The sequence below is a fragment of the Hipposideros armiger genome, unplaced genomic scaffold (genome assembly GCF_001890085.2).
Source record: "Hipposideros armiger isolate ML-2016 unplaced genomic scaffold, ASM189008v1 scaffold_275, whole genome shotgun sequence".
NCBI classification, from domain to species: domain Eukaryota; kingdom Metazoa; phylum Chordata; class Mammalia; order Chiroptera; family Hipposideridae; genus Hipposideros; species Hipposideros armiger.
The window spans coordinates 858,830-874,189 of NW_017731625.1; the positions used below are offsets into that span (position 1 = coordinate 858,830).

A 15,360-nucleotide genomic window follows, 5' to 3' on the forward strand; every position below is an offset into this window, starting at 1 on the left:
AGTGTTAGGCACAGTGTCGCAGCTGGCATGCACACACACACACACACACACACACACACACACACACACACACACACTGCTCTCCTGCTTCTCCAGCCTGACCTGGAAAGTATGAAATTAGCCATTTTTAAACTCACTAATCAACTATTTTGGGGAACGGAGGGTGTAAAAGACAGGAGACACGTGGAGAAGGATGGGGACTCTAAAAGATGGATGCGTCACATCTGCACATAAACTAGAAAGGCTAGGGCCGGCTCAGTTTGTTAAAGAGCATGAGCTCTGAGCAACAGGGCTGCCGGTTCGATTCCCACATGGGCCAGTGAGCTGCGCCCGAGCTGAGCTGCCAACAGGTGGCAGAATGGCTCAGCTGGTAAGAGCACATGCTCCTAACAACAAGACTGTCTGTTCATGGTGGGCTATGCCCGCCCGCAACTAAGACTAAACTTGGCACCTTGAGCTTAACGGCCACCCGGATGGCTCAGTGGATAGAGCATGCACTCCTAACAACAAGGTTGCTGGTTCGACTCCTGCATGGGATGGTGGGCTATACCCACCCGCAACTAAGATTGAACACAGCACCTTGAGCTTAGCGGCCACGAGCTGTTGATAGGCAGCCGGATGGTGACTGGACTTGGAGCTGAGCTAGCTGCATCCTCCACAACTAAGACTGAAGGACAACAACTTGGCTGTTCCCTATCCCCAATTCCCCAACTCTGTTCCCCTTCCCCAATAAAATCTTTTATATACAAACAAACAAACAAGAAAGGCTGCACTGAGTGTGGCAGTGGCACAGGCACCCAGGAAAGTGATGTGTAAGAGGATGAGGAACCACGACTCCAAAGGCAGCTTGCAGACCAGCCTCTTCCTGCCAAGGATGCCCTAATTGCTGTGAAGCATCAGGACGAAATCAACCCTTTCAAGCCAATGTTGAGCCCTCTTCCCCTAGCCAACACCTGATCAAATGCCCCCCCCCGAAATAAAGACAATAAACCATCAAGAATTAAAGAAACCTGAGGTAGTAGCAAGAGATGAATTCACACGACCTAAAGACCAAGGTCAGGGCCCGCCTTCAGTGCCTAGCAAGCAGCACCTACCTTGGGTGGTGCTCCAGTCAAGGCCGCCCACAAAGAGCTTCCTGAAATTCAAAAAGAAAATATTTAGGGTCAAGATGATTCTTGCCTTAAAGATGATGCCTACCCGACCTCTCCCAAGTTCACGCAAACATGCTGACATGTGTCACTGTCATGGCTGTGTGCACAACAGCCACAGCTATCACTTGGCCTCGTCGGTTGCAGACATGAGACTTGCCAACACGGTGGGAACTGAACGTTGTAACACGAGCGAAGACGATGTGTCCAGAATTGCACGAGCACACAGACCACAACCTCCGCCAGAAAATGTGCTTCTGCGAGACAACAGGACCCCCATGATGCTGCAGAGTAGACCATGGGGCAGGATTCCCTGCCACTCTACTGTACATCTACAATGGAGATCTGAGAACACACACCACAAACCAGAATAACAGCACTGGCAGAAGCTGTAGGGCAAAGCCTCAGACACCCACCGCACAGACATGAGCTAGGACTCACAAATTACCAGGAAGGTCCCCAGGGCTCCTGACCCAGCACTGCAGCCCCACCCACCCACACCCACCCCAGGGCAGCTTGGGCTGTCCTTTCAGGCAACACACTAGAACTTTTGGGAGGAATCGCACGCCATCCCTGCAGCCCACCTGCCTGGTGTCTGCACAGTCCTCGGGCAGGTCCAGAGCCCAGAGCCCTCCTACTGCCCCTGGGGAGGGCTCCACACTGCCAGGGCCCAACAACGGAGGGCCAGGCAGTGCCTACCTTTCCCAACTCTCACACTGCCCTCAGGCTGGCTGAACCTGGAGTGCACAGAGGTGCCTTGGGACCATGCTTACCTGTGTCACCTTCACACTCACCCCACCTACCCCACCCCCTGCATCATTCCAGCCTCCAGAAGCCCTGGAGGCAGGCACAACAACACAAGAGGCAGGAGGGCTTCAGCAGCAGTGGCGGCAGCTCTCCATCCTGCCTGCTTCACCCAGGAAAAGAGGACACTAACACTGTCACCCTCAAAGCTGGACCAGGGGCTAACTGGAGGTTCTCCGGATGCCGGCGCATGGGCTGGCTCAGTCGCAGCCTGAGACACCCAGACACAAGGACCCTGTAAGGCTTATCACACTCCTGCCTCCTGAGAAATCAAGAGAACTGCCAGATAGGGCACCTTGCCCTCCACCCAAGGACAAATCCCTCAAGGTAGCAGGCACACTCGTCACCACTGTTCCATCGGGTGACCTTAGTATGCCAGCCACTGGCAAAATGCCTACAACAGCAGGATTGTCAGGGGCTCATTCCAATCTACCTTTTTTCTACGAAAGGGCAATTTGAATTTAGTGTGAGAAACACTTGCCATCCTCAAAATGCCAACAAACAAGCCACCACCAGTTCCTGGTTGGGTAGGGATGGAAGGGGGCTCAGGACAGGCATTTGGCTGTGGCTGTGCTTCTAGTGCCTCAGAAGGGAGCTCAGCGAGGACAGCTTTCAGGGAACATGCTGACCAAGCAGCAAAGAGGCTCACATTTAGGCCTCATTAACTTAAAACCTTGTCTCCTATGCAGGCCTCCAGCCTCTCAACAATCAGGGGGTGGAGCCTCCATCTAAAGGCCGGCTGGGCGCTGCCCAGAGCAAGTTGTGACTCAGGGCCTCAAATGACAAGGGCCAGAGGCTGGCTGGCACCATTGAGGAACCGCCCGTTTGCCCAGTCCTTCGGCACAGGAACAATCAAGGGTTTGCTATAGAAAAGCAGCTTCGTGCAAGACAGAGATCTCAAGCATTCTCAAAAACCAAAATCGATACAAAACCCAATTTGCTTAGAGAAACACCAGCCTCTGTTTAGCACTGCATCCAACCAGAACAGTAAGGTAATAAGCCAGTGTCCCTCTAAGAAGCCTAACCTCCGCCGCCCACCAGTGGAGGAACCCACCAGACCAGTCTAGATTCCAGCTCTCATTTAAATTTCAAAATCAGGCATCCAGTGGAAAAGATTAAAAATGCCATCATCCGGGCCAGCCGAGTGGCGCGATGGTTGGGAACTGGCTTGGGACGCCAGAGGGCCCCAGTTCGAATCCCATATATGAGGGCCAGTGACGCTGCCCTCCACAGCTAAGATGCTGAACAACAGCTCAACCTGGAGCTGGGCTGCCGTGAGTTGCCGGCGACGACGTAGGCTGCAGCCCCTGTGGCAGTGGGTTGCCATGGGCTACCATGTGTAGCCAGCAGCCAGCGTGAGCGGCTAGCAGCCGCAGTGAACGGCCGTCCAGAAGCCCAGCAACTGATCTGCCTCGCCCGGGAAGAGCACAATGATGGTGCCAACTTGGGCCAGTGAAGCAACGTCCTCCACAACTAGACTGAAGAACAAAACGATGGCAACTTGTCTGTTCCCCTTCCCCCAATTCCCCAGCACTGTTCCCATCCCCCCAATTCCCCAATAAAAATCTTTAAAAAAAAAATGCCATCATCCGCACAACTGACAGAACTGGCATCTGCCCGTAGATGGATGACAACATGGCATCAATACTGCGAGTCCCAATTTTATCACTGTGCTGTGTTCATCTGAGAGAATGTTTCTAAGAAAATGGGACACATGTACAAGTCCACACAATGGGGCACTGGGTGCCCCTTTGAATACTTCATGAAAGATGTGCACAAACGGGGCAAAATGTCAGCCACTGGTGAGTCTGGCTGGGTAATGAGTATTAGGGACTTTGTTACTATTCTGTAACTGTCTTGTAAGTCTTAAGTTATAGAAGATCACAACTTATAGAATGTTCATTACTGAGGAAATACCACGATTTACGTTTCTTCTGAAACAACAGTCTCATCACGTAGGATATCTGAGACACAGTAAGACATGCTTCTTACATGACCACCAGTTTACGCAGAGGGAAGAACGCGCCGTGCCTCTGTGGGGGTGGTGCTGTGCTGGGTGCTTTGTGTTTCCACTTCCGTTCCTCTTTCTCCAAGGACACACTCTCCCGGTCTGCACATGGAAGGTTCAGGAAGGTCCCAGGAGACCCCACTGACCCATGGTGGCAGAGACCTCTCCAAAGTCCCAACCTCTGAGCCTTAAGTTTTGTAATCAATAAAATAAGGGCCCTGGGAGCCAACCTCACCAGGGTGAGTGAGACACAGGTGCCCCAGCACCCCAGAGACTAAGGCCACCGCAGGACAAGCCAGACACGGTTCCTCGCTGCCCAGGCAGCAAGACCATCACTGGCCAACATGGATATGCAGCTATGGCACGAGTGTGAGGCCTGCTCACCCCGCCAGACATCCAGGGGGTGGCCCAGACACTTACTTGGCACAGTGTGGATCTTAGGCATTGATGGGTGTGTACACATGGAACTCTGCAGATTAAGGGATTAGCTAACCACACTGGCTAACCCTTTCAGCTCTTCCTTGCTCTGAAGGGAAGGGTGTCATTGCTCAGCTAAAGCTAGACATCAGGGTCACATAGACCATGTGTCCTGCAAACCGGTGCAGGGACGTCGGCTCTGTCAGCCCATCCAGGTGACCCAGAGTCAGATTCCTAAGTGGAAAACAGGCAATGCCAACAGCTGGGGGACCTGGAGAGGTCGTCTGTGATTAGCATGCTGGCTTCCAGGGCCTGTACCTCGAGAGGGTGTAGGTGACTTCCTCCTGTGAAGGACTCTGCAAAATTGACCAGGTACCAGGCTCTGGTTAGCATTCATCCTCTTCTGCCTGCTGAAACCAAAACCTGTTTCTGGATGACTACCCTGCTCCTACTCAGTGGACTTTAGGGCAGCCACGTGGTATTAATGCCAGAAAGTCAGCCTGCACTAGCTTTTCCTGGCTCAGGCCGACCACTGTGGGCTCTGCCCCAGCAGCACGCTGGCAGGCTTCAGGAAGTGCCATCCTGTCTGGCAAGGAGGCAACCCAAAGGCAGCAGCAGGGCAGAGGGCCCAGACCAGTCAGAGTTGTTGAGCAAATGGCCCTTTCTTCTTAGAGAACATCCAGCCCAAAGCCTATGTTGCACCTTCCTGGTCTTCAGTGGGGACACACTGGGACCTGGTTCCCCCAGGCTGTCCTCATCTCCCTACAGGAAGGGAGATAGCCCTGGGAGTGGACACACAGCCCTGGTGTACGGGTCTCACTCCAAAGGCCACCCGTTCCAGCCCCTGCCCTCGGCACTTGGGCTTCCCTTCTACCAGCAGACCAACCCCTCCCAGATGACTGTGGGAGTCGCATGACACAAGAGAAAACCACAGGACCCACTGTGTCGAGTGGTGGGAGGAGCCCTCCCACCACCCCCGAGAAAGAACCAGTGTTCCCCCCAATCACGACCTCCCACCTCATTGGGCTCAGCACAAACAGGCACTTAACAAGTGCAGTCCTCTCAGCTCCTGATCCCTACCCTCCCAGGCCCAGCCAGAGCTCAACTCAGGGGGGGTCTGCTTCCACAGACTCTCCAACAAACCATTCCTGAAAGACCAGGAAGGACTCAAGCACTCTGCCTTGGGACCATTCTATGTGCTGAAGGTACCCTCCATCCTTCACCCACCACTTAGCCAGCACTCGAGCTGCAAGCCCCTGAGGTCACCCACTTAGTTTCTCTTGGCTGAGCAACTGTGGACTCCGCCCATATTCCCACATCTTTCCTGAGAGTGACCCAAATGCTGCTTTGCTTCCCTCTAAGTCTTTCCTTTCTCCCTGAGACTCCCTTCGATGATGTACAGGTGCCCCTGTCTTACCAGTCCCCGGTGACGCACATAGAACCACGCATGCCAGATAAAATCTTCCCCACTTCTTTCCAGTTCCATGACACAGGCCAGCTGACCCAGAGGTGCGTAGAACTAAGTGCCCCTAGATGCCTCTCTCCATCTGGAATGGGAATGAGACCTCCCCCAGCACCTGGAAGCACCAACAAGATGCCAGGCAGCCCCGGCAGACAATCTGAATCAAGGGACTTTTCTTTAAGTTGACTTTTCAAGGACATGGCAGGGGAAAGAGGACTCAGCCCTGTCTGCTTAGCAGACCCTTCCGCCCCACTCCCCCCCCAAGGTGAGTGCCTGACCCTGCCGGACCTGCCTCAGAAGGACGGCCATCTGCCCATCTGCACATTGGCTACATGTGACCACATGACACCCACTGCTCCCATCGTCTCTCTGCCCGCAAGAACTGGCCCTCGCTGTGCTCTAGCTGACTGTGACAATCAGGACACTGAAAACAGTGACTTAAGCCAGTGGTCTCACCCAATTTCCAGTCTCCCATCAGACTTCACGCTGATTTCTGAGCCAGCTCAGGTACAGTCAGCTCTTCCTTTAACGACTCAACCTCAGAAGTGCAGACCAGGACAGCATGGCACCCCGGCATCCACACACTTCCTAAGGCCTGCACTGGTATCCACACATGAGTCCAAAAGGAAAGGAGAGAGGTCCCTCCCACCTGTCAAGCACTTCCTAAGAGCTACCTGGGCAGGGCTGACAGACCAAAGCAAAGCTGAGGGTGCCTGTCACCACAGATCCTTCAGACCTGCCACCTCCTGGTAATAATGTCTGCCATCACTCGGATCTGAGCACAACACACCTCCCACATAGCAACCACTCCAAAGTCTCAACCATGGTTCCCTCACAGGAAACTGCCAGAGGGGGCCCATCATAAGGGAGCCCAACTAAACAGCCACACACAGCAAGGTGATCAAAGTGGACCCTGGACTCCACATCCAACGCAAACAAGGTTCCTACATAAAATAGAAACTTGTCAATACTTTCTGGCAACAGGTTTTTACTTGCAAAACCATAAAAGGTTTCCGTGACATCTGTGATTCACAACTTTAAAACTCGGGTGATCTACATGGATTCACCAGGGAGGGAAAAGATAGCCAGGCAGGGTCCCTGATCCCGATCCTGGTTCTGCTATTCACTCTGGCCTCCCCAAATTGCCCATGGGTCTGGACCCTCCAGACCTGGGCTTGGGTCCTGGCTGGGATCCAAAATTTGGGACAAGTTGTTGGAATGAAATGCCAGGTATCCCTGTCTGGCCGGCTCCTTGTGAGCATACCTGAAGGGCAGGCCTCATGGTTCTCCAGATTCCCTTCCTTCCCTAACCTTCTTCTCTGCTCTCATGGTGAGAACGGAGGGCAGCCCAGGCCAGACGACCCCTGCCTCCTGGCCCCCCTGCCTCCTGGCCTTAGAAGACTGCGCTCTGCAAAGACACATGTGGGTGTGGATGTGGGAAGCGTGCTAACTCTCCTTCAGACTTAGCCTCCCAGTTTCCCTCACAAGTGCTGCAACTTTTCATTTGCCTAACCCAGAATGCCTTGGGAAGGAAGTGCTTTCTTCCGGGTCCTCTAAAAGGCATGGGATTTGGGGGAGGGGAGCCCACAAAATGCATTTTACCTACACAGGTGCAACCGGTGACTGGAGCCAGACAGGGCCCGGTGAGGCCAGCCTCCCACCAGCAAACAATGACTGACTCACCAAATCAATTACTTTATAAACACATGTCTGTTCAAAGCTAAGGGCACTGAGAAATGTACACAAAGCCACATAAATGCAACCGGGTCTGTTTTGCCATCTTCAGAGAATTTAACGGTAAAATCACGCTGGTGCAGTAGGAGCCATCTCTGCAAGGAAAACTAAAACAAAGCCCTCCCCCTGAAAGAACTGCCTTTTCTAGCTCTGTTGGGATCGCTTCTGGGATCTCCGGTTAGTTCAGCATTCGGCAAGGCTATAATTAAAGGGGAAACTTAGCTATAACCAATCTCTAATAGCTACGCCAAGGAGAGAGACCTCGGGAGTAAGGCTTTCTGTCCATCGACCGGAGTTTCCCTTTTTCTTTATTTTAAATACAGCCCTGGGTAACGATTAGGTGGCGGCTGAGCGGGAAGGGGATCCCATCAACATAAAAACAGTTGCAGACGCCCCATCGGGTGGAGCGGGCGCACTGAAATGGTGGACAACGCGGGGTGAGCAGACCGGTCCCCCGTGACCTTGGCCCGAGGGCTCTCTGGTTTGCAACCCTTCATTGTTCTTAGCACTTTGGGGGACAGAGGAGAAAGGGGGCGACGCCGCCCAAAATTCCGGATGGGAGAAGTTGGGCGACGGCAGAACCGGAACCCCCGCGACGAGCCCGCCACGTGCGCCGACCCGCCAAGTTTGTGCGCGGGCTGGGGGTGCCGCGGAGCCCCAGATCCCCCATGTTCCTGTTCGGGGTTCCCCAACGGGAAACCTAAGCACGGGGACAGAGAGGGCGTCCGGGACCCTCTGAGCTCCCCTTTGAGGAGGAGGTCTCCCAGCAGAAAACCCAGGTGTGGAGGCGGACAGGGCGCCACAGACCCTCCAGTTTCCAAGTCGGGATCCCCAGAAGGGAAATTTAGGCGCTCCGGCGGCGGGGACCCCCTCTGGAACCTTTGGGCTCCCGTCTGGGGTCCCCCAACAGGAAGCTCGGGAGCGGCGGGTGCCCCCCCATCCCCTGAGCTTCTATTCGAGTCTCCCCCGGCCAAAAAATAGCGGGGTCCCCCAGGTTCCCGCTCGGGGTCTCCCCGGGCCAGTAAGCGGCGGGACCCCAGGCTGCGGCCCCACGGCGTGACCTTGACGAGAGAGCGGCATCTGGGCGGGGGCCGGCCGAAGCGGCGGCGCGGCCCGGCGCGTCCTCACCCGATCTCGTCGGCGCCCGAGTTGTTCATGGCGGCGGCGGCGGCGCTTGGCGTCCCGGGCCCCCTGGCTTGCTCCCGCCTCCGGAAGGTCACTAGCCCCGGCGCCCTCCCCACAGCCGTGGCCCGGATCTGCGCAACGGCGGCGGCAGAGCTGCCTCCTCCCCTCAGCGCCAACGGTCACCGCGCGCCCCCGCGCCCACGCCGCCGCCCTGCGCACGCCCGGGCGCGCTCCCGCACGGAGCCTCCAGGGGAGGGGTCACGGGTGCGCCCGCGAGCGTGCCGGCGTGCGTGCATGCAGTGGGGTCCGCGCCGTCGCTCTCGGCCGCTACGGGTAGGGATGTCTCCTCGGCCTCCTCGACGCGAGGCACGCTGGGAAGTGGAGTCCCGCGCGCAGGCTTCGGCCCCGCCTCTCGGAGGGGAGCGCGCGGGCCGACCCACGTGCGTGCGCGTGCGCGCGCGTGCGTGTGTGCGTGCGCGGCCGCGCTCCCGGCTAGGCACTACGGCGCAAGCGCGGATGCAGTTCCTTCTTTAATCTCGTTTGGGAAGCGGTAGAGGCCTTTGGGGTCAGCTATGAGCAGAGACTACGCCCTCACCCCACGGAGCCACACGAGGCGTCAGAGCCACGTCCTGCTCCTGCGCTTTGATTGCTCCTGCTGTCCCCATCTCACAGAAGATACCGAGGGTCAGAGAGGGCTGAGCCATCTGCCCAGTCACTCACTCCGGAAGAACTGGACTCAAATCCAACAGTTGGCTGAAAATTCAATGATTATGAAAACATAATGAGCCCTAGGAACAGTTGAGATCTTTCAAACTCTAATAAAAATTTGTTTAAGGGCCGGCCGAGTGGCGCGTTGGTTAAGAACTGGCTTGGGATGCCAGAGGGCCCCGGTTCAGATCCCACATATGAGGGCCAGTGACACTGCTGAACAACAGCTTGACCTGGAGCTGGGCTGCCGTGGGTGGCATAGGCTGCAGTCCCCTGCTGCAGTGGGCTGCCATAAGCTACCATGTGTAGTCCGCAGCCAGTGTGAGCGGCCGTCCAGAGGCCAACGACTGATCTGCCTTGCCCGGGAAGAGCGCAATGATGGTGCCAGCTTGGGCCAGTGAAGCAACATCCTCCACAACTAGATTGAAGAACAAAAGTACAGCAATTGTCTGTTCCCCTTACCCCAATTCCCCAGCATTGTTCCCATCCCCCCAGTTCCCCAATAAAAAATCTTAAAAAAAAAAATGAGTAGGACTCTTCCTGGGATAATAGCCCCTGTCAGGTCCCACACAGCATGTGTTACCTTTTATGCCTTCATAGCAAGCTTCTAGCCTAGCCACCACGGGTCACCTGGTAGGGGTGGCCAGTGATCATTGCTTTCTTTAATCTTCTGCAATTTGAATTTATATCACAACCCACTACGTGTGATTAGGGGGAAATGAACATTAGTATTATAAGTGAGGCGGCTGGGGCACATGCCCCAGCCTCCAGGTGGCGCTCTAGTCCAGGAGCACTTTAGGAGAGTCCAGAAGGCTGGGAGGAGCCTTTGTAACCGCGATGTCTCACCTCGCGATGTCTCGGGCCTCTCCTCTCCCATGGCCCAGGCTCTGCCTTCAGACCTACCAACTATATTCCCACCTTTGTGTCCTGCCCCTCCTCAATCCCCTGGGCTCCAGCCCACTTTCCCCAAACCTGCCCCTCCCCATCTCAGTCAGGCAGCTCCCTTTCTCTGTGGGTCACTCCTTTCAGTTGTCAGCTGCTATCAGAACCTGTTCTACATCCGGCCACTTCCCACCGCCCCCACTGCTACCACTCTGGCCAAACCTCCGTCATCTCCCACCTGAATGTCAATTTGAAATAAATACAGTCATCCTCTCCTGACTTCCCCAGGCCCCGAAATAGAGCTCAGGGTCCTCGCATGGCCCATGAAACCTTGCCTACCCACCTCTCCTTCCCTCTCGCACCTCGCACGCCTCCCCGCTGCTCTCCAGACTCTCCTGGCTTGTCCCACCTCCCAGCCTTTACAAGGGCTGTGCCCCCGCCCGGATGTTCTTTCCACGGATGCATGGCACCTGCTCGCTGAGGCCTGCCCTCACAAAAGTAACGCCCTTTTTTCTTCTTGCCGCTTATTCTTTGCCTTCCCAGTATTTAGCACAGTTCATAATAACGCCCACTCCATGATCCCCACTATCCTTCCTCCACCAGTGCAGTCCCCTCCGCCTCGGTTTCCCGGCACCGCCCACGGTCTGTTTTTCCCCCACAGCCACTAGAGGGCGCAGATGAGCACCTGAGTCAGATTTGGCTCTCGGACCCCCCAGCCTGTCCTCCCTAAATCCATCACGGGGCACGTCCCTGCTCTGCCCACCGCCCTCCATGGCTCCCACGCCCCTTTGGGTAAAAGCCCAAGTCCTCCCGCGCGCACGGGACGCTGCACGACCTGCCCCCTTCTCTTTGCGCTGGATGTTCCTTCTGACGGGACGCTCTTCCCACTCGGTCCCCACCCCGGTCTCTATTCAAGTGCCCTTCCAGGCATCCACCATGTCCCCACCTCCCTGCTGTTTCCTCTGCCCTCACCGATAGTGAACACGTTGTCCGCTGTTGACTGTTGGTCCCTCAATGTCAGTTTCCCGCGAGCACGGGATTTTGACTGTTTTGTTCATTACACAGGGCCCAGCACACAGACGGTGCTTAATAAATATTTATTAAATGAATGACTGAATAAGTGTTTAGGTGTGTTGTCGCCCTATCAGGCCCCTCCATACCAAGCACCAGAAAACAGCAGGCGTGCAGCCAACGTTTGCTGAATGACTAATGAACTGAGCGCGCAGCCCAGGCCTGGGCGGGCTAGGAAGAGGTGCCCGGGCTTCTGCAAGACACTGTACAAGCGGGAAGCTGACTGCTGCCGCAGGGCGGCGCCTCCCTTCGTCCTCCGAGAGCTAAAATTCCCCGCCGGACCCCTCCTCCCCGAGATCCCACTTCCCCACCTCGAACCCTTCAGCAGCTCTTCCTCCGCACCCACAGGACCCCCTCCCACCTCTCTAGAGTTCAACCCCATCGGACTCCTGACCCTCTTCTCTGCTCACACGCTCCCCCCCCATCCCCCCATCTTCTTCTGTCTCCTCGCGCCACCCTTCCTGGGTCATCAGTCCCGCGAGACTCCCTCCTTTAGCCCCTAGGAAGTCCCCAGACCTCCTCATTCGTCCCCTTCCGGAAGGAGTCTCAGCTCTGGCCTGCTGAGTGACCCTCCCCGCCCCCCTCCGCGCAGGCGCAGGGTGTCCCGGGCGCCCCCACCCCCGCCTCCCCACCCCCACGGCCGAAGGCTGGGCGCGGGCTGGTCCGAGGCGGCCGCGGCTCCATGGGGCTCCTGGGGCTGCTGAGCCTGCTGCACTCAGCCTTTTTCGGGGATCAGGTAGGGCACTGGGGGCCCTGCCGCGGGGGAAAGGGTCCGGCCCTGGGCGCGGCTGGGGAGTTCAGACTGTGGGGATTGTGGTCCAGGCGGCAGGGGGCGTACAGGCACGCGCACGCAGGCTTCAGGGGTTTGGGGGTCTCACGCAGTCGCCGTGGAGACCGTTGCTAGGGAAATTGCCTCAGGCTGTTGGCAGGGCTGGAAGCCCCTCACCGACACCACAGTGACCCCCTTCCCCGGGTCTGCGCAAGCGCGGCCTCGCGGTGCCCAGCCGTTGGCCCCGACCCATTGTGCCCACGCGGAGGCTGGCTGGGGCGGTGGGGGCTGCAACGCGGACGCGCTGTGCCGAGGCTCCGCCCCGCACAGGCTTGAGGCGGTGGTCCGGGCCACGCCCTGTGCCTCTCCGGGCCTTAGTTTCCCCTTGTGGGCACTGAACGTAGGGCCGACTCTGACGTTGATGACGCTGATGTTCTTCATAATATCCTTCTCATCAGGCCAGAGCACTTTCCCGGCCTCTATAGTCGCTCTGAATCCTGGAGCTATAACATCCCCTGTTTAAGAAGCAACTGAGGCTGGAGGTGCAGCAGGGAGCCCAAGGTCACACCCTGAGCAGGGGCCGATGCCTGAGTGCTCTGGGGAGGACGCGACTTCAGAGTACGAGGTTTGGAGGCCGGAGGGAGCTGTCCGCGGTGCTGACGGGGTTGTGCTCCCACCCCCTCCCCGCCTGGGGAAGTGAGGCCCAGACCCTGGTCAGGCAACCCACCTCGGGTCAGGATTCCGGGGCGTGGTCTGGACCAGCCGGCTCCACTCTACCCCCACCTCCAGCAGCAGTCTTTCCTCACCTGTCAGGGCCTTGCCTGGTCACCCAGCCCTTGCTCCATCTGTGGTCGCATGATGACCTGATGCCTTCTTGCTTCCCTCCTCCCCTGCCCAGCTCCGAGTTGAGTGGAGGACGCCCCTGGTTCTGTCCCCAGCCCCTGGCACAGCGGGGAGGCTCGGTGAGGAAGGATAGGGCATCAAGGGGGCAGAGATGCCCGAGGTCGGGCTCAGAAGGTCCAAAGACATTCCATGAGTGACCCTGTTGTGTGGCAGGCGACATCCTGGGATGGGAGGTCTTGGGATGGGAAGAAGCAAGCCCCGTGATTAAACTTTCTTTGCAAGAACACAGCAGATGTTGGGGGGGGGGGCTGGGAAGAGGCCCCCTAGTTAGGCCTGGGCACTGTGCAATGGGGGGCATCTCTCAGCCCCTTCAGATAGGGCCTGGGGTCTTGGGAGGTTGTGGGGTTCCTGATGCTCTTGTGGTTCTAGAATTTCCAGTGATGCCTGACTGTGGCTCAAAGATTTACAGCGTCAAGGATTTGGGGGATTGTCAGGGATGTGATCTTCCAGACAAGGGGTCTGCAAGCCTTGGGTTCTTAGCCCCCATGTGCCCTCAGCCTTCCAGGCCCCAGCCACACCCAAATGGGTGAGGGAGGGAGGCCAAGGCCCTGGTGGGACTCCTGAGTGAACTCAAGCAATGTGTTCCCTGGCCTGAACTCGTTTCTCCATATGTATGAGGACAGAACTGGACATTGAACACCTCCCCCAAGCCCCTCCCTGCCAGCTCTAAAGTTCTGACTGACACCTGAGACTGGGTGGGGGACGTGAGACTTACTTCCATGGGATGTGCGGACAGAGATTCTCCAAACCACTTCCCAGTGAACAAAATGGGAAACTGAAGCCAGAGAGACATGTCCAAGGTCACACAGGGATGTTAAGGCAGACCCCTAGGCTCTGCCTTTCCCCACCCCCATTCCAGCGTTGCCCAGTTTGCCCTGCTCTAAACCCCTCATAACTCGCCGAGTCCAGTCCCACCACCTGCTGTACTCCTTGGTCCCACCAGAAGCCCATATTCCTGAGCAGGCACTAATCTTTCACAGCTCCAGGCATTGCTCATGCTGTGTGCCCAGCCTGGAATGACTTTTCTCTCCCTGATCTTGTGGCCAACTCCTATTCATCATGAAGAGGCCCAGCATTGGTGCCCCCTTCTTAGTGCAGACTTCCCAGCCTCCAATAAAAGCTCCTTCCCACTGCAGCACTTCCCTGACCCCACAGGCTGAGAACAGCTGTATCCTGCTCTGGAGGCTCTGGGATGGTTAGGCCTGGGTCCTCTGGGGCCCCCAGCATTGTTGGCCCAGGACGGGCACATGGAGCCTCCTGCAGTCAACCCAGCAGGAAGCACAGTGGTCCTGTGCTCTTGGCTGCCCCTCCTGTCGTCCCTGGCACTAGTCCTTACAAAGGCTGCAGCTGCCTCCCTATTTGACAGAAGGGGAAAGTGAGGGTTGCAAGGTGAACAATTTTCCCCAGCCCTCCAAGCTGGGAAAGGACAGAAGTAAGCCCTAAACCCATGTCTCCTGGCTCCAGCACCTCCTTCTCTGTCCTATGGGGTGTGCATGTGTCAACAGCAGGAAGAACTGGACCACAGCTGAAGGTTCCCGTCCTGGGTGTTAAACTCCCAAGTAGCCTCCGGGGACCCATTGAGGATCTGGCAGCTGGGGATGGGTACTTCTGGGACTCCAGGCCCCTCCCTCCTCTCATCCTCTGAGGATGAATTAGGGGTACGACAAGGGACAGAGACACAGGGAGACAGAGATTGAGAAACCAGGGATGTGGGAAAATACACAGAAGTTCAGCAGATGCCCATGGAGGAACTGACCTCTGCCAGGGAGACAGGAGAAATGAGGAGAAATGTAGGGTCTCAGGAGCTCCCCAGGTATCTGCCCATCCCCCATGCTGCCCCCTCTCAAGCCAGGACCCTGGAGGAGGAAGCGTCCAGCTTGGATCCCACACTGTGTCCCACCCTGACCCATCCACACAAGGCTGGGCCCGACCCAGTGGGAGGGAGCTGACCCAGCCCTTGCCCCTGGCACAGAAGCTTGTTCCCCGCAGACCTCCAAGATTCTGATGTAACACCCAAGACTGGATGTTTTACTCTCAAAGTCTGCGGATCCAGCCGCGGGAGGTTCTAAGAGGCATTTCACCCAGAAATGGGGTAGGGGACACGGGGTCCTGGTTCTCAGGGCACCCCCTTCCCCTGAGGGCTTCACCACCACCACCAGCCCCCATCCCTCCTCCCCCCAACACACGCAGAACCTGAACCTGCGTGGAGGCCCGACGCCCCGCAGCCTCCGCCGGTCCCCGCCCCAGGCCGCCATTGGTTGTTGCCATGGCACCAGCCCGTCTTCTCGAGCCGTCATTGGCCGCTGCACCTGCATCCCGCATCCTCGCA

General features: G+C 57.1%; 2 protein-coding genes across 12 annotated transcripts in view; one reads left to right on the plus strand and one right to left on the minus strand.

Moving 5' to 3' along the window:
- Positions 1-9,063, minus strand: part of DAZAP1 (DAZ associated protein 1) — a 24,401-nt gene extending 15,338 nt beyond the window's left edge. Inside the window, exons 1-2 of one of the 7 annotated variants that reach the window (XM_019657454.1) lie at positions 8,702-9,056; positions 1,095-1,135 (exon numbers count right to left, since the gene is read on the minus strand). In XM_019657454.1, coding sequence (XP_019512999.1) covers positions 1,095-1,135; positions 8,702-8,730 — 70 coding nt within the window. In that variant the 5' untranslated portion in view covers positions 8,731-9,056. Of the gene's footprint in view, positions 1-1,094; positions 1,136-5,794; positions 8,484-8,701 lie in introns of those variants that run through there. The other 6 variants (XM_019657453.1, XM_019657452.1, XM_019657450.1 and 3 more) reach the window with 6 other exon arrangements.
- A 2,662-nt stretch (positions 9,064-11,725) lies between these two features.
- APC2 (APC regulator of Wnt signaling pathway 2) overlaps positions 11,726-15,360 on the plus strand; it is a 22,826-nt gene continuing 19,191 nt past the window's right edge. For 2 of the 5 annotated variants that reach the window (XM_019657430.1, XM_019657432.1), the window contains exon 1: positions 11,726-12,095. In XM_019657430.1, the coding sequence (XP_019512975.1) occupies positions 12,042-12,095 (54 nt within the window). In that variant the 5' untranslated portion in view covers positions 11,726-12,041. Of the gene's footprint in view, positions 12,096-12,586; positions 12,754-15,360 lie in introns of all 5 variants that reach the window. The other 3 variants (XM_019657433.1, XM_019657436.1, XM_019657431.1) reach the window with 3 other exon arrangements.